Raw genomic sequence first — 20,055 nt, forward strand, 5'->3', positions numbered from 1 at the left:
TCCAAATGATCTATCCGTGGGTTCGAATGAATAAAATATTACAAAAACAAAGACGTCTGTGATAACAGTGTGTTAGGCGCATGATTAGCTGGCATGTCAAAAAGGTGATATTTATATTAACATTTAAAAAAATCGCATATGGAATCATGAAAAATATATTAATTGATTGCGTTATCAATATCTCGATTAGACAATCTTTTTTGAAGTATATAATACGAAGATAAAATACCGATCAGTGCAGTCGAAGCATAAAACTTTAAGCGAAATAGTTGAACATATAAATTTAGGAGTTGAAAAACATAGGGCATCCATCCCTTGACCTGTCTGCAAAGTTTGAAGAACTCGGAAGACGATGACCAGAATGTGGAAGAGGAATTGCTTCGTCCTGCTCGCGTTTCTGGTAGCGGCGAGAGCCTACGATGTACCGGAGATCGTCAAGGACTTGAATTTGGCCGGAGTGGCCTTCCCGAGCCTGCCGACTCCTGAGGACCTGGTGTGGAGGCTGTCCGAGGACGAGTTCGAAGACTACTTGGACTTTTGGCTCTTCAGACAGAATGAAGAGAGGCCGAATTTGGCTGGAGACATCGATGAGAAGGGTGAGTATACTTTTTCTCCGTCTTTTTTTATTTTTTAATTTTATATTCAACTGGGCTCAAGTAACGCATCAAAGTTCTAGCCCCGTTCTAGGGTACATTATTGTTATTTTATTCTAAAGGCAGTTCCACCAAGAAATGTCAGTACAAAACTTGAATATAATATGCATAATATTGATGTAATATCACATTACATAAATAATTTATCTTATCTACTCAAATCCATTAATTATTACACGGACATTTTATCTATTTTTCAAATCAAAACAGAATGAAGAGGCCAAAGCCTCTAATACCAATTTATCTTTTAAATTGCGTCACTTGAAATACACACACACACACACACACACACACACATATATATATATATATATATATATATATATATATATATATATATATATATATATATATATATATATATATATATATATATATATATATATATATATATATATATATATATAAATATATAGTCGTACAGGAGAAAGTGACCTACTAACAAAGCGTAAAATGTTCAGGAGGACCATTTAAGTCACTTTTGTTTGGCAACAAAATAAACATCAGTGCAGAGGATTTTAAACTTGTAAGTGCAATATATTATACTTACAAGTTTAAAATCCTTTGGGATGTTTTTCAGGGCAATATTAAGCTAGTAAGGTATCAAATAGTCAATGATCACGTTTTTGTAAATAAATGTACTTGGTCACCTTCTCCTGTAAATGATAAGAAATAGATATGTAATAAGTAGTTTCCTGAAGGTGTCTGCCTCGTAGTGTAATGGTCAGCACGCTCGACCACAGTTCTGGAGGTCCCGGGTTCAATTCCCAGGGGGGGCGTCAAATGAATTTAAGTGATTATTTAATTCTTATATTTATTCAATATTACCCTTGACTGGTACCTAAAGCGGATGGCTGATCATATATATCGCTTACTCCTTTCAAGAACGTCATAAATCAAAATACTTGATTTTTCAGCGTTTTTAAAGTTTAAAAATAAAATAAATATCAAGCCACTTATTGAACTTTTTACTGTGCAACAGATCTTTTTAGGTAAAACCTGAAGGTTTTTTCACCATTTGGAAAATATTTCTGACTGAAAATTGACAATTTTTGATTTATGACGTTCTTGAAAAATGTGAGCGATATATATATATATATATATATATTCTCATGGTACAAGTTGACTGTGACAAATCACTTTATCTACAGCTTTTGTACCACTGCATACTTTGTACCTACTTAGATTGTTCATGAACATATATTTCCAGCTCCTTGCTCGGTGACTGTATCCAGTCTGACTGAGCCGCAGCCGATCTACGCGTCAGGAACCACTTTGCTCATGCCGACTGGGAACACGGGATCCATCGCATTCACTGACGGGCAGACTATAACCATGGCATGCCCTGGAAACGGGCTGAGTCACTCCTCAACTACATCAAGACCCGTTGAAGCCGTAAGTAAAGGATTTTGAAATAAGTGCAGACTGTAAGGGAGCACTGCCCGCTGAATGGAGGTCAGACTACTCCCTGAATGGTAGAACAGTGTACGGTAGATGTACCTGCGTGCAGAGCGTAAGGGAGCACTGCCCGCAGAATGGAGGTCAGACTACTCCCTGAATGGTAGAACAGTGTACGGTAGATGTACCTGCAGTCGGAATGGGTGCAGAGTGTAAGGGAGCACTGCCCGCAGAATGGAGGTCAGACTACTCCCTGAATGGTAGAACAGTGTACGGTAGATGTACCCGCAGTCGGAATGGGTGCAGAGTGTAAAGGAGCACTGCCCGCAGAATGGAGGTCAGACTACTCCCTGAATGGTAGAACAGTGTACGGTAGATGTACCTGCAGTCGGAATGGGTGCAGAGTGTAAGGGAGCACTGCCCGCTGAATGGAGGTCAGGCTACTCCCTGAATGGTAGAACAGTGTACGGTAGATGTACCTGCAGTGCAGAGTGTAAGGGAGCACAGGGAGGTCAGACTACTCCCTGAATGGTGCGACAGTGTATGTTAGATATGAGATATTGAATAAACATTTCATTCTCTTGTAGGCTGTCAAGTGCAGTGGAGGCACCTCATTCACCAGTGCAGGCTGGCTGCCCAGTACAGCTGCCTTCAACTCCATTGGGTGCGCTTCGCATTCTACGTATGCGGAATCTCGCGTTGGAACATGCGTGGATGGAGGAACCCTCATCAGCGTTGGACTGACAGCCGGTGGAAGAACCCATTCCATCCTCAACAGCTGTTTTCATGAAACCAAGGCAGAAGTGTTCTATGTCGTCTATGACCAGACTCTGGAGAACTCTGTATCCATGTCGAATGTGGCTCGTCCATCATTCTCACGTAATGTATTTTATATTTATATGTGTAAAGCATGTATGTCTGGAAGATAGTACTGTGTGCCAGGGTTAGGAATGGAGAAATCATAGGGAACATGCAGCTGCGACATATGTAGCTAGGAAGATCAAAGGTCTCTATGATGGTATGGCCATGTGGAGAGAATGGTTGGAGCAGTATATATGGTAGAGTAGACCCGAGAGTCTACATAGCATGTATGGCTAGAAGCTAGGACTGTATGCCAGGGTCAGGAGTGCAGAAGTCAGAAGGGGCGTGCAGCTGAGGCAGGTATAGTTGGGAAGATCAAGGGTCTATGAGATGGTGTAGCCATGTGGGGGGTATAGTTAGAGCAGTATATATGGGAGAGTAGGCCCGAGAGTCTACATAGCATGTATGGCTAGAAGCTAGGACTGTATGCCAGGGTCAGGAGTGCAGAAGTCAGAAGGGGTGTGCAGCTGAGGCAGGTATAGTTGGGAAGATCAAGGGTCTATGAGATGGTGTAGCCATGTGGGGGGTATAGTTAGAGCAGTACATATGGGAGAGTAGGCCCGAGAGTCTACATAGCATGTATGGCTAGAAGCTAGGACTGTATGCCAGGGTCAGGAGTGTAGAAGTCAGAAGGGGTGAGTCGCTGATACAGGAACTCTTTATTTCAGAGGGTGCCTTCTATCCCGGACTCAGCGTGGACAACCTGTACACGCAGAACTCGCAGAAAGCAGCTATGGACACCATACTAGGGTCTGGCATGTCCAACCAGTATGTGAACACAACCTACTTCCTGGCCAGGGGCCATCTGGCGGCCAAGAGCGACTACGTCTTCTCGCCAGCGCAGAGAGCCACCTTCACGTTCATCAACTGCGCCCCACAGTGGCAGCCGTTCAATGGAGGCAACTGGAACACCCTGGAACAGGTATTAGCATAACTGCTTTCTTCATCCTGACCATGTATGGTAGATGTTCCAATGGTGATGTAATGAAAGGGTGCAAGGCTGAGATGAGCACTATCCAGCAAACTAAGGAAGGCGGGTTGGGATGGTTTGGGAAGGATGAGAGTAGACTGGATGCAGTCGGGATGCCATCTCTCAGTGCGGCAAGACCATGTATGGTAGATGTTCCAATGGTGATGTAATGAAAGGGTGCAAGGCTGAGATGAGCACTATCCAGCAAACTAAGGAAGGCGGGTTGGGATGGTTTGGGAAGGATGAGAGTAGACTGGATGCAGCCGGGATGTCATCTCTCAGTGCGGCAAGACCATGTATGGTAGATGTTCCAATGGTGATATAAGGAAAGGGTGCAAGGCTGAGATGAGCACTATCCAGCAAACTAAGGAAGGCGGCTTGGGATGGTTTGGGAAGGATGAGAGTAGACTGGATGCAGTCGGGATGCCATCTCGCAGTGCGGCAAGACCATGTATGGTAGATGTTCCAAATGGTGATATAAGGAAAGGGTGCAAGGCTGAGATGAGCACTATCCAGACAACTAAGGAAGGCGGGTTGGGATGGTTTGGGAAGGATGAGAGTAGACTGGATGCAGTCGGGATGCCATCTCGCAGTGCGGCAAGACCATGTATGGTAGATGTTCCAAATGGTGATATAAGGAAAGGGTGCAAGGCTGAGATGAGCACTATCCAGCAAACTAAGGAAGGCGGCTTGGGATGGTTTGGACATGTGGATCAAATGAGTGAAGAAAGGATCTGCGGTTGGTAATAGAAGCGGTTGAAGGCTTGGCTGTGTGTAACAGTGTGTCTGGTAGCCTTTTCTTCTTCTTGGCTCCATCCCAACTTGTCGTCTTTGTATACTGCTGGGATCAGCTCTCCCCGTCGTCAGGCTGTAGGTCCTTCTGTCATATACAATGTCACCTAGGCCATGCATTCAAGCCATGTTCTCTCTTTGTAGCATCCATGAAATTTTTGGTCTAGATATCTTTTGAGGAAGATCCATTGCTATTGCCTGGTGTACGACATGCTCCTATATGCCCATACCATCTCTATTGGCTTTCCTCTACCTTCCTATTAATGTCTGTTACTCTTTATTTTATATGAAGATATTTTGTATCTGACTGCATGAATTTGCTTACAGAACCTCCGAACCAGGATCGGCGCTCTCGGAGCAAGGACGAAGGTGTACACAGGGACTTGGGGTGTCATGCAGCTCCGAAACAGTGGTGGGGCCATGAGAAACATTTACTTGAGCCCTTCTAACAACAAAATCCCAGTTCCACTCTGGTTCTACAAGGTAACTACTATTCTTGGTATAGTTGGGTCTATGAGATGGTGTGGCCATGTGGAGAGAATGGTTAGAGCAGTATATATATATATATATATATATATATATATATATATATATATATATATATATATATATATATATATATATATATATATATATATACATATTTATATATATATATATATTGTTCACAAAATGAACATGGAAGTCTGGGCATTTACGGGGTTGACGACCGTCATAGGCTGGTTTAAGTGATCACTTTACACACGTGTAACATTCACCAATTCTACCCATTTTTGACAACCACGCTACTCAAATTCTTAGAAGTTCTATATATACAAACCAATTTAGAAATTTTGTTCATGAATCACTAGAACTTCACTAGAGACATCTATTAGTGAGATGTAAAGAAGCTTTTTACTAAGCAGAAATTCTTATATTAGTATGTGAGGTCCGAATCCTGGATTATAATCACACACATGAGAAACGCCAGAAAATACCATTTTCATTTTTATTATTTAAGCTTATAATTTGACCAGATAATTTATTTACAACATTTTAAGTGTGTCCAAATACTTGTTCACAAAATCTGGATTATCTCCAATTACAGGAGTTATTTTCATATTATTTTTAGCATCTCATCAAAGATGAGATATACAGGCAGACAATATATATGTAAATATATATATATAAATTTATATATATATATATATATATATATATATATATATATATATATATATATATATATATATATATATATATATATATATATATATATATATATATATATATATATATATATATATATATATATATATATATATATATATATATATATATATATATATATATATATATATATATATATATATATATATATTTATTTATATATATAGCTTTGTTACGCCAAACAGCTGCAACTTGAGTTACGAGTTGCCTTTACACATCAGTGGAGAGAGTAATTTGATTTTGTGACCAGGTCGTCCACGAACCGTCCACCAACAAGGCCACCGCCTTCCTCGGGCTGAACAACCCCCACGTGAGCCTGGCAGAGGCCAAGGCGCTGGCCTTCTGCACGGACCGCTGCGCCGGCAACTCCGCCTTCAGCTGGCTGAGCTGGCGCACGGACAACATCGGCATGGGGTACGTCCTCTGCTGCGACGTCAGCGACTTCCGGAGGACCGTCACGCAGCTGCCCAGCTTCACGAGCAACTCGCTGTTTACGTAAATCACCCGTGAACCTTTTCGATCCCGGAAGGTATTAATATGGCCATGTTTTGCCATGTATATATGTAGTGCTTAGTCATATTTTCTTATTTTGTTTTTACTTTTAATGATTGAATAAAACAAGTGTTTTCTTTAATCATTATAACATGTCGCTCACTCCTTTCAAGAACGTCATAAATCAAAAATCGTCAATTTTCAGTTGTGCATGTTTTCGGAATGCCCAGAAAAGATACTATATCCCAGTAAAAGAGGCATATTTTTAACTTAATATTTACCCGCTAAAGGGCAGAAAATGTTGTTTTTGCATTTTGAAGAAAAGGTTGTTTAATTATTTTTTTAAATACACTAAATACTTTTCTAATGGAAAAAAAAACCTTCAGGTTTTACCTTAGAAGGCCTGTTGCACAGTAAAAAGTTCAATAAGTGGCTTGATTTATTTTTAATACATTGTGGTTATATTTTTAAACTTTAAAAACGTTCTCCTGAAAAATCACGCATTTTGATTCATGTACGACGTTCTTGAAAAGAGTGAGCGATGTCTTACCACAAAGTTAATGCCGAAACAATAAATAAAATAATGTTTTTACTTTATGTTTTTTATATTTTCTCATTTATTTCTTTTAAAATATGCTTCTTTTGCCTTTTTATTATACCTGTTTATTGTTTTTATATTTTGCCATGTATTAGTATTAGTTTTGGTTATTTAAAATATTTTTTTTCTGTAACTTTATTATTTGTGTTCCAGTTTAGTTTTGTTTTTTGTTATTATTTTTTGACATCTCATCAAAGATGAAGAAGAATATGGAAGTCTGGGCATTTACGGGCCTGACGACCGTCATAGGCTGGTTTAAGTGATCACTTTACACACGTGTAACATTCACCAATTCTACCCATTATTGACAACCACACTACTCAAATTCTTGGAAGTTCTATATATATATGAACCAATTTAGAAACCTTGTTCTTGAATCACTAGAACTTCACTAGAGACATCTATTGGTGAGATGTAAACAAGCTTTTTTACCAAGCAGAAACTCTTTTATTAGTATGTGAGGTCCGAATCCTGGATTATAATCACACACATGAGAAACGCCAGAAAATACCATTTTCATTTTTATTATTAAGCTTATAATTTGACCAGATAATTTATTTACAACATTTTGAGTGTGTCCAAATACTTGCTAAGTATTTGGACACACTCAAAATGTTGTTTTTTGTTTGTATACATTTATTTAAATCGCAATTTACACATATTTAGTAGTTTTTTTTTCTTTTGCAGAGACCCAACATAAAGAGACCAAGCCACCTTGTGTGTCTTGTCGGTGCAGTTCTTTTTACATAAATTTTTTATTGTTTTCAACGATTTTAACCTAATATACACACAAAAAAAGAAAAAAAATTAAGAATATAAACATTTTACAATTTTCATAAAATGAACTCTTGATCATTTCCCCATTCCTTTATTTTGCCTTTGTTCCATATTTTGTTTTGACCTCTAACCTCCGTCGGTGACAAATTAAAAATGTTTGTAACGATATATTGCAGTGCTGGACTCCTATATTTACTGTTAATTCTAGGGACTATCAAACCTTCGTTGTGTTGTTCACCTTAATCCCATGTCGCTCACTCCTTTCAAGAACGTCATAAATAAAAAATCGTCAATTTTCAGTTATGCAAGTTTTCGGTATGCCCAAAAAATGTACTATATCCCAGCAAAAGATGCATATTTTTAACTTAATATTTACCCGCTACAGGGCAGAAAGTGTTGTTATTGCATTTTGAAGAAAATGTATTGTTTAATTATTTTTTGAAATATACTAAATATTTTTCAAATGGAGAAAAAACCTTCAGGTTTTACCTAAAAAGATCTGTTGCACAGTAAAAAGTTCAATAAGTGTCTTGATATTTATTTTTAATACATTGTGTTATATTTTTAAACATTAAAAACGCTCTCCTGAAAAATCAAGTTTTTTGATTTATGACGTTCATGAAAGGAGTGAGCGATGTGTCAAAATGAGAAATAGAAATTGCTCTGGGAATATTATATATAACATAGTCATACAGGAGAAAGTGACCTTGTGCATGTTTTTACAAAAACGTGATCATTGACTATTTGATATCTTACTAGCTCATATTATTTTTTGACATCTCATCAAAGATGAAGAAGACTATGGAAGTCTGGGCGTTTTCCTAAACCAGTCTATGGCGGTCGTCATCCCCGTAAATGCCCAGACTTCCATATTCTTCTTCATCTTTGATGAGATCTCAAAAAATAATATGAATTATCCTATATACAACATTTTTAGCGTATACTTGCTCACAAATCTGGATTATCCACAATTATAATCGAAACCATTATCCGCACCCCAATGGTGCATAGAGCACTCCATCATATAAACGCAGTGTCATCTTGATGGTTAATACGGGAAGGATCAGCCCTCTGCTTCAGGCACCAGTCCAGGGTAATATTGAATAAATATTCATTTTCAAACCCTTATCCGCACCCCAATGGGGCATAGAGCACTCCATCATATAAACGCAGTGTCATCTTGATGGTTAATACGGGAAGGATCAGCCCTCTGCTTCAGGCACCAGTCCAGGGTAATATTGAATAAATATTCATTTTTAAACCCTTATCCGCACCCCAATGGGGCATAGAGCACTGCATCATATAAACGCAGTGTCATCTTGATGGTTAATACGGGAAGGATCAGCCCTCTGCTTCAGGCACCAGTCCAGGGTAATATTGAATAAATATTCATTTTCAAACCCTTATCCGCACCCCAATGGTGCATAGAGCACTCCATCATATAAACGCAGTGTCATCTTGATGGTTAATACGGGAAGGATCAGCCCTCTGCTTCAGGCACCAGTCCAGGGTAATATTGAATAAATATTCATTTTTAAACCCTTATCCGCACCCCAATGGGGCATAGAGCACTCCATCATATAAACGCAGTGTCATCTTGATGGTTAATACGGGAAGGATCAGCCCTCTGCTTCAGGCACCAGTCCAGGGTAATATTGAATAAATATTCATTTTTAAACCCTTATCCGCACCCCAATGGGGCATAGAGCACTGTATCATATAAACGCAGTGTCATCTTGATGGTTAATACGGGAAGGATCAGCCCTCTGCTTCAGGCACCAGTCCAGGGTAATATTGAATAAATATTCATTTTTAAACCCTTATCCGCACCCCAATGGGGCATAGAGCACTCCATCATATAAACGCAGTGTCATCTTGATGGTTAATACGGGAAGGATCAGCCCTCTGCTTCAGGCACCAGTCCAGGGTAATATTGAATAAATATTCATTTTTAAACCCTTATCCGCACCCCAATGGGGCATAGAGCACTGTATCATATAAACGCAGTGTCATCTTGATGGTTAATACGGGAAGGATCAGCCCTCTGCTTCAGGCACCAGTCCAGGGTAATATTGAATAAATATTCATTTTTAAACCCTTATGCGCACCCCAATGGGGCATAGAGCACTCCATCATATAAACGCAGTGTCATCTTGATGGTTAATACAGGAAGGAAAGGTGATCAGCCCTCGGCTTCATTCACCAGTCCAGGGTGATATTGAATAAATATTCATTTTCAAACCCTTATCCACACCCCAATGGTGCATAGGGCACTGCATCATATAAACGCAGTGTCATCTTGATGGTTAATGCATGAAAGAAAGGTGATCAGCCCTCCGCTTCAGGTACCAGTCCAGGGTAATATTGAATATATATTAGAGTGATAAAATAAACCCATGTTTACTATATCCCCCCCCCTGGGAATCGAACCCGGGACCTCCAGTACGGTAGCCGAGCGTGCTGACCATTACACTACGGAAGCGGACAAACATTTTCATTTTTGTTATTTTAGCTTATAATTTGAACAGTTAAATTATTTACAACATTTTGAGTGTGTCCAAATACTTGTTCACATAATAATAATAAATCCCTTACCGCACCCCAATGGTGCATAGGGCACTGCTTCATATAAATGCAGTGTTACCTCGATCGATTACACATGAAGGAAAGGTGATCAGCCCTCCACTTCAGGTACCAGTCCAGTGTAATATTGAATAAATATTACAGTGAAAAAATCACTTATATTCATTGAAACCCCCCTGGGAATCGAACCCGGGACCTTTAGAAAGGTAGGCGAGCATGCTGACCATTACACTTAGCACGCTCGGCTACCGTTCTGTAGGTCCCGGGTTCGATTCCCAACGGGAATAAAATAAATATAAGTGATTTTTTCACTGCTGTATTTTTTCAATATTACCCTGGACTGGTACCTGAAGCGGAGGGCTGATCACCTTTCCTTCATGCGTAAAACGATCAATATAACACTGCGTTTATATGACGCAGTGCCCTGTGCACCCCAAGGTGCGGATAAGGGTTTTATTGTTATTATTAATTCCATGTATTGTGACGTTCTTGAAAGGAGTGAGCGATGTAGGTGATTATAATCCAGGATTCGGACCTCACATACTAATAAAAAAATTCTACTCAATAAAAAGAGTCTATTTTTATCTTTCTTCTGAGAACCCCACACATAATTTTCAGAATTATTTTAAATAAAATCAACACAGATGAAGAAGAATACGGATATCTGGGTATTTACAGAGATTACAACCTGTCACATTCATTCACCATTCTACCATGTTTGAAATCCACACTGCTAAAATTTCTCATGGTTATATATATATACATAGATATATATATATATATATATATATATATATATATATATATATATATATATATATATATATATATATATATATATATATATATATATATATATATATATATATATATATATATATATATATATATATATATATATATATATATATATATATATATATATATATATATATATATATATATATATATATATATATATATATATATATATATATATATATATATATATATATATATATATATATATATATATATATATATATATATATATATATATATATATATATATATATATATATATATATATATATATATATATATATATATATATATATATATATATATATATATATATATATATATATACATATATATGTCCGCCTCCGTAGTGTAATGGTCAGCACGCTCGGCTACCGTTCTGTAGGTCCCGGGTTCGATTCCCAAGGGGGGTAAAATAAATATTAGCGATTTTTTCACTGTCATATTTATTCAATATTACCCTGGACTGGTACCTGAAGCGGAGGGCTGATCACCTTTCCTTATGCGTAAACGATCAAGATAAGGGTTTTATTATAATATATATATAGGTTAATAAATATAGGGAGGGGGGTTAAGGAACAACATTTTTTGTAAAAGGAAACATTGATAATAATGGTGACGTATTTTGAAACAGTATATTTTTAATTATTGTTTTATCTGAATTTTAATTTTTTTGTATTTCTAAATTTTCTAAATTATTCATGACTTGACCTTTATTTGTAACAAAGTGTAATAATTTAAAATTAAAAAATTGAACAATTTATGGAAACGAACCACTCATTTGACTCTCATACATTAAAATGTTCAATTTTAAGTGTTTAATTTTAATATAATTTAACCTTTTAACCGCGTTAACTTTGTTCCTAAGAGACGCCCGTGCGCGGCGGTATTTCGCCGTGTTTTAAATGATTACTTTTATCATGTATTTAGTTAAGAAACGACTTATTTTCCTAAACAAAAACGTTCAATGGGATTCATTGTGCCTTTTTGGTACTCTATAATACACGTGTGTCACATTATTCTTGAAGTATATCGTAATATAAACAAATTAGATCGTAACATAAATAAATCAAAGCACGCATCGTGTGTCACTCTTACCCACTGGCGATGCGTAGCGTCGAGAGTGAGACAGATATAGGGCATGATTATGGCGCGGAATAATTACCGACCTTGAGAAAAATCAGGGATCTGTTCTTTTATTTATCCTTGTGATGTTACAAATTATTAGTCAGATATTTCAACAGATGTCATAAGGCCAAGGATCGACGTATTATTTTATCCAAAGTTTCACACCATGAAAAAATCCCTCCAAGTTGAACTGAGGTTGGAAACTTGGAGCAATGTAAAAACACAAACGCTTATGTCAGCCGCGTATGGGGCATGTTTTGTTAAAACACACGGTTATGCGAGCTGCGTGGATCCGGTTAAAAGATTTGTCTATCTTTAGATAAAATATTATAAAATAGAAAATTTTAACATTTAAATTATTTTTTTTTCAATATTAAAAAAAAAACACGAGACAAATCGATAATGACGTCATATTAATTTTTGACCTATCCCCGCTCTCTGATTGGCCGATACGGGTCAGAAGGTAAGTTCCATGAATATAGCGGAATTTGAAATACATCGCTGTTTTTAAGTATTGTTTAGCAGGGTTTTCAAGTATATAAGTATTTTAAACAATAAAAACCACAATTGGCATTCCGATAGAGTATTTATTTTGAAATCTTATAAAATTGGATCTGGCGGATTTTGAAAGTAGGCGACACATATCGCTCGCTCCTTTCAAGAACGTCATAAATCAAAAAACTTGATTTTTCATGAGAACGTTTTTAAAGCTTAAAAATATAACACAATGTATTAAAAATAAATATCAAGCCACTTATTAAACTTTTTACTGTGCCACAGATCTTTTGAGGTAAAACCTGAAGGTTTTTTCTCCATTTTAAATATATTTAGTTTATTTAAAAAAATAATTAAATGATACCTTTTCTTCAAAATGCAAAAACAACATTTTCTGCCCTGTAGCGGGTAAATGTTAAATTAAAAATATGCCTCTTTTGCTGGGATATAGAATATTTTCTGGGCATTCCGAAAACATGCACAAATGAAAATTGACAATTTTTGATAAATGACGTTCTTGAAAGGAGTGAGCGATATATCCTCTAAAATTAATACCTCCATTCACATGCGAGTTCCCGGCAGCATCTTTGGTTGAGTTGGGTGAAATATATGTAAGATCCTTCCCGAATTATTCACATACTGGGAAACGCCTGAAAAAAATATTAAATGTTTTATATAACTCATTATTTGCTCGGTTATTTTATTGACAATATGTTGAGTGTGTCCAATGCTTTGCTTACAAATCTTGGTTGGTCCACTTAGGAGTTATAATGGCATCTTAACAAAGATGAAGAAGACTATGGATGTTTGGGTGAAAACCCCTCATTAATTCAAACGCTAAATGAAAAAATGTTATTATTTTTTCAATCCTGAAAACTGAAAATGATGAAAATAAGTTTAACGGATATTAATTTAAATTTTATATTTTGATAAAAAAAAATAAAAAACTTACATACCTACATAAGTTACACATCGCTCACTCCTTTCAACAACGTCATATATCAAAAAAGTTGTCTTTCATGAGATCGTTAAACTAAGGAAGGCGGGTTGGGATGGTTTGGGAAGGATGAGAGTAGACTGGATGCAGTCGGGATGCCATCTCTCAGTGCGGCAAGACCATGTATGGTAGATGTTCCAATGGTGATATAAGGAAAGGGTGCAAGGCTGAGATGAGCACTATCCAGCAAACTAAGGAAGGCGGCTTGGGATGGTTTGGGAAGGATGAGAGTAGACTGGATGCAGTCGGGATGCCATCTCTCAGTGCGGCAAGACCATGTATGGTAGATGTTCCAATGGTGATATAAGGAAAGGGTGCAAGGCTGAGATGAGCACTATCCAGCAAACTAAGGAAGGCGGCTTGGGATGGTTTGGGAAGGATGAGAGTAGACTGGATGCAGTCGGGATGCCATCTCTCAGTGCGGCAAGACCATGTATGGTAGATGTTCCAATGGTGATATAAGGAAAGGGTGCAAGGCTGAGATGAGCACTATCCAGCAAACTAAGGAAGGCGGCTTGGGATGGTTTGGGAAGGATGAGAGTAGACTGGATGCAGTCGGGATGCCATCTCTCAGTGAGGCAAGACCATGTATGGTAGATGTTCCAATGGTGATATAAGGAAAGGGTGCAAGGCTGAGATGAGCACTATCCAGCAAACTAAGGAAGGCGGCTTGGGATGGTTTGGGAAGGATGAGAGTAGACTGGATGCAGTCGGGATGCCATCTCGCAGTGCGGCAGACCATGTATGGTAGATGTTCCAATGGTGATATAAGGAAAGGGTGCAAGGCTGAGATGAGCACTATCCAGCAAACTAAGGAAGGCGGCTTGGGATGGTTTGGGAAGGATGAGAGTAGACTGGATGCAGTCGGGATGCCATCTCTCAGTGCGGCAAGACCATGTATGGTAGATGTTCCAATGGTGATATAAGGAAAGGGTGCAAGGCTGAGATGAGCACTGTCCAGCAAACTAAGGAAGGCGGCTTGGGATGGTTTGGGAAGGATGAGAGTAGACTGGATGCAGTCGGGATGCCATCTCTCAGTGCGGCAAGACCATGTATGGTAGATGTTCCAATGGTGATATAAGGAAAGGGTGCAAGGCTGAGATGAGCACTATCCAGCAAACTAAGGAAGGCGGCTTGGGATGGTTTGGGAAGGATGAGAGTAGACTAGATGCAGTCGGGACGCCATCTCTCAGTGCGGCAAGACCATGTATGGTAGATGTTCCAATGGTGATATAAGGAAAGGGTTCAAGGCTGAGATGAGCACTATCCAGCAAACTAAGGAAGGCGGCTTGGCATGGTTTGGGAAGGATGAGAGTAGACTGGATGCAGTCGGGATGCCATCTCTCAGTGCGGCAAGACCATGTATGGTAGATGTTCCAATGGTGATATAAGGAAAGGGTGCAAGGCTGAGATGAGCACTATCCAGCAAACTAAGGAAGGCGGCTCGGGATGGTTTGGGAAGGATGAGAGTAGACTGGATGCAGTCGGGATGCCATCTCTCAGTGCGGCAAGACCATGTATGGTAGATGTTCCAATGGTGATATAAGGAAAGGGTGCAAGGCTGAGATGAGCACTATCCAGCAAACTAAGGAAGGCGGCTCGGGATGGTTTGGGAAGGATGAGAGTAGACTGGATGCAGTCGGGATGCCATCTCTCAGTGCGGCAAGACCATGTATGGTAGATGTTCCAATGGTGATATAAGGAAAGGGTGCAAGGCTGAGATGAGCACTATCCAGCAAACTAAGGAAGGCGGCTCGGGATGGTTTGGGAAGGATGAGAGTAGACTGGATGCAGTCGGGATGCCATCTCTCAGTGCGGCAAGACCATGTATGGTAGATGTTCCAATGGTGATATATATATATATATATATATATATTTATATATATATATATATATATATATATATATATATATACAGTATCTACTCAATGAATTAGGGCCACCCATTATTTTTTTGAATACTCTGAAATCTTTTGGATTATTATATTTATTTTACATAAATACTTTAAGTTTTCTGTTGACATCTAATATCATGTATATTACCTTCAATAATATGTAAAATATACCTGGATTATTTAAGCCTTTACAAAATTTAAAACCCTTTTTCTGAGAAAGGTCCCTAATTAGCACAGGTAGACAGATAGTTGAAAGTTCAAAAATTAGTCCTATCTTATTTATTAGTGAAGTTTCTTGAGTTCTGGTTATTGTTTTGTTCAGAGAGGTTATATAGTTATCGTGTCTTGTGAAAAAAACTTAATTTTTAATATTAGTTCATAAAGTATAATTTTTTTTGTAAACACAAGTGTTTTTTTTGAAAAAGACAAAATGGGAAAAAGTAAAGACATTTCTGAGGAAAAAAAGTCTAGTGTTATAGTGCTACTGAAATTAGGAATACTATCTAATAGAGAAATTTCAAAAAAAGAAAACGTTTCTCATCAAACAGTGGACAGAATTTCAAAATCAATAAAAAATCAGTCACCCGCCTCCAGCAATCGGCGAAAGAACTGTCGTAGGATTAGAAAATCAACACCGAGGACTGATCGAAAAATCGTTCAAAGTGCGTTAAAAAACCGTAGTGCATCAGTTAAAACATTAAAAATAAAATTGGAAGAAGAGGGTATAAATATATCGGTATCAACACTGAGGCGACGTCTTTACGAAGTAAATCTGAAATGCAGGCGCCCTGTAAAAGTACCAAAATTGACACCACGAATGAAAGCGGATCGATTAAAATGGGCCAGGCTACATCGAAATTACTCGGTAGATGATTGGAAAAAGGTATTTATTTAAATTGAATTTTCAACATATCATTTTAGTAAATAAACTTATATATTTGAATTAAACTTAAATTTTCATTATTTTTCAGGTCATCTTTAGTGATGAGTGCCGGTTAGAAGCCGTGACAGAGAGCCGTCGATTCGTCAGGAGAGCACCAATGGAACGTTACAATGAGGCCTGTGTGGTAAAAGTTATCAAACACCCCCCTGCAACAATGATATGGTCATGTATTATTAACAATTTACTTGGGCCGTTGTTTTTCGTGGAAGGAACAATGAACCAAAATTCCTATAAGCAGGTCCTCGAACGAATTTTATTGCCCTTCTACCATACACTCGACCCAACAGAAGGTCCATACACCTTCATGCAGGATGGGGCACCTTGCCACCGGGCTAAATCAATAATAAAAATTTTGTCTAACAAAAATCTGCCTTTGCTCCCCTGGCCTGGAAATTCTCCGGACCTTAATCCTATAGAAAACGTATGGAGCATGTTAAAAAATAAGGTTTACTCATTTCCAAATCCGACAGTAGACTGTCAAAAAAAAAATATTCAAAAAAATTGGTCAGAAGACGAAGAAATAAAAAACATAATAAAACAGTGCATTTTAAGTATGCCAAAAAGAATTGAGGCAGTTATTTCTGCCAAAGGTGGAAATACTAAATACTAACTATATTTATATGAAAATATATGCATAATTTAAGCGTAATAAAGTGTTCATGTGTAAATAAAATTCAATGTTGTTTTATTTAAGGTTTTCTCTGAGTTATTCCTGTTTGAATTGAGAAATTGCGTGAAATTCTGCGTGGCCCTAATTCATTGAGTAGATACTGTATATATATATATATATATATATATATATATATATATATATATATATATATATATATATATATATATATATATATATATGCAGAGCGGTATTCTATTATTTCTGCCTCCCTGCGTGGAGCAGCGCGATGGTTAGTCAGTTAGTTATGAATTTTTAAGCATTGTGAAATTACGCACATTGGAAATGTGCGTGTTTATCAATGAAAACTTTTCCATTTGAACGCGGGATAGTGACTAGTGAAAATTTGAATAGATTAAAAATTGATTAATTAAATTTAAAAATCAATGAATCCAGAAATACTTTTGACAATTGCGCCTTATCCGTCTCGAGACTGTGATGAGTGATCACCATTTGTGGGCGGTTTCATCATCAGTAGGTAATCATGAATGATTTCTGATCAGAAAATTTCGAAACTTGTATTAATTGCGATGTGGTCATCGCTCAAAGAATTATAATAAAAATACGTTAAACCCTCCCTTCCCGGTGTTGTGTACCTAGTACACATTGCTTCTAATAACCATATATATATATATATATATATATATATATATATATATATATATATATATATATATATATATATATATATATATATATATATATATATATATATATATATATATTTATTAAGGTGATCAGCCCTCCGCTTCAGGTACCAGTCCATGGTAATATTGAATAAATATAACAGTGAAAAAATCACTCATATTTATTTTACCCCCCTCGAATTGAACCCGGGACCTCCAGAACGGTAGCCGAGCGTGCTGACCATTACACTACGGAGGCGGACAAGGCTCTATATATATATATATATATATATATATATATATATATATATATATATATAAAAGTTCCAAGAATTGGAGTAGTGTCCCTCTTACATCGCCACATATATCTTCTTAGTCGTTCTCTCGTTATCCACATTATGTTTACAGTTACCAAGACTTCATGTAATTCATAAGTTTAAAGTAGTTTTAAGCATACAGATAAATTAACCTCAAAATTCAATACTCTCGGCCAAGAGGCAAAGGGTTAAAAATGTTATCAAAGCGATTTTAATTGCGAAATACTGTATACAGGATGTCTTAATACCACATGCGATAATATCTGACAGAAACTTCAATGAATCGATTTCGCAATTTTTTATCAAAACAATTTATCTAAATTTAATTAAAAAAATATTTCGCAATGTGAATTCATGATTTTTTAAGGAGATAAATGTAGATTTACGTGCGGAATAGTCTTCTTCTTTCTTCTTCAAGCCCTTATCCGCACCCCGATGGTGCATTGGGCACTGCGTTTCTATCCATTGTTGCGCGGTACGATGGATAATCCTGAAACTATCCGGAGCATCGGTCTGTATGTTGCCGATAGTTAGCTAAGGACAGCGTGGGCATAGATTGTTTCCCATTCCTATATACAGGAGCAACCTGCCGATGGTTATGCCTGTAGGAAGAGCTACCAGTTCCTTCAGGGTATGCTCGGCTACAACAGTCTAGAGACTAGAAGGAATGTGTATTTGACGAGGCATTTCTATCCATTGTTGCGCGGTATGATGGATAATCCTGAAATTATCCGGAGCATCGGTCTGTATGTTCCCGATAGTTACCTAAGACAGCGTCGGCATAGATTGTTTCACGTTCCTATATACAGGAGCAACCTGCCGATGGTTATGCCTGTAGGAAGAGCTACCAGTTCCTCCAGGGTATGCTCGGCTACAACAGTCTAGAGACTAGAAGGAATGTGTATTTGACGAGGCATTTCTATCCATTGTTGCGCGGTGTGATGGATAATCCTGAAACTATCCGGAGCATCGGTCTGTATGTTCCCGATAGTTAGCTAAGGACAGCGTCGGCATAGATAGTTTCACGTTCCTATATACAGGAGCAACCTGCCGATGGTTATGCCTGTAGGAAGGGCTACCGCTATGTTGAACAATATCTCATTGGATATTGATCTATTCCATGTGTCTGAAGGAGTTTTCCGAAGCGGGATCCTTCTACACCTTTAGCAAATAGTATTCTCGCTTAGTTTCCTATTTTGTTCATGTCCACGATTTAAATTTATGTTTGTAATGTGTATATTATAATACCAATAATAATACCCTTATCAGCACCCCAATGGTGCATAGGGCACTGAATAATATAGACGCAGTGTTATCTTGATCGTTAACACAAGAAGGAAGGGTGGATCAGCCCTCCGCTTCAGGTACCAGTCCAGGGTGATATTGGATAAATATTACAGTGAAAAAATCACTAATATTTATTTGACCCCCCCTGGGAATCGAATCCGGGACCTCCAGAACGGTAGCCGAGCGTGCTGACCATTACACTACGGAGGCGGATAATGTGTATATTAACTATAAATAAATAAATAAATTTAAAAAATTTAAATTGATATCTTAAAAACGCAGTGTTATCTTGATCGTAAGCACACGAAGATGTGTTTTCACTGTTTTCATGTGTTTTCACTCCTTATATATATTTCTAGCATCTACTACGTTTCGTGTATGAGTTCGCTCCCTTCATCTTCATCTTAAATTCATCCGCACTCGATGGTGCATAGGGCACTGCATCGTATTTCTACGATGGTAAAGTGTTATCATCATGAAGCAGTGGCTTTTAAGCAGTGTTATCTTGATCGTTAACACAAGAAGGAAGGGTGGATCAGCCCTCCGCTTCAGGTACCGGTCCA

At 37.7% G+C, this 20,055-nt stretch overlaps 1 protein-coding gene across 1 annotated transcript; it reads left to right on the forward strand.

Annotated features, from left to right (window-relative positions):
- The first annotated feature begins 237 nt into the window (after positions 1–237).
- On the forward strand, positions 238–7,814 carry LOC148300317 (salivary endonuclease-like). The gene is made up of 7 exons (XM_088274943.1): positions 238–596; positions 1,864–2,048; positions 2,639–2,930; positions 3,581–3,834; positions 5,002–5,157; positions 6,134–6,412; positions 7,661–7,814. Exons 1-6 carry the CDS (start codon positions 353–355, stop codon positions 6,380–6,382), a joined length of 1,380 nt encoding a protein of 459 aa, XP_088131069.1. The 5' UTR covers positions 238–352; the 3' UTR covers positions 6,383–6,412; positions 7,661–7,814.
- The last annotated feature ends 12,241 nt before the right edge of the window (positions 7,815–20,055 follow it).

Source organism: Brachycentrus maculatus, unplaced genomic scaffold (assembly GCF_059751285.1).
Source record: "Brachycentrus maculatus isolate JH-2025_06_01 unplaced genomic scaffold, ASM5975128v1 h1tg000750l, whole genome shotgun sequence".
Classification (NCBI taxonomy): domain Eukaryota; kingdom Metazoa; phylum Arthropoda; class Insecta; order Trichoptera; family Brachycentridae; genus Brachycentrus; species Brachycentrus maculatus.

Coding starts and splice junctions, on each gene's coding strand:
- LOC148300317 (XM_088274943.1), top strand. CDS start 353: ATGACCAGAATGTGGAAGAGGAATTGCTTCGTCCTGCTCGCGTTTCTG. Junction 2,931..3,580: donor GGCTCGTCCATCATTCTCAC/GTAATGTATTTT, acceptor TCTTTATTTCAG/AGGGTGCCTTCTATCCCGGA. Junction 5,158..6,133: donor TTCCACTCTGGTTCTACAAG/GTAACTACTATT, acceptor TTTTGTGACCAG/GTCGTCCACGAACCGTCCAC.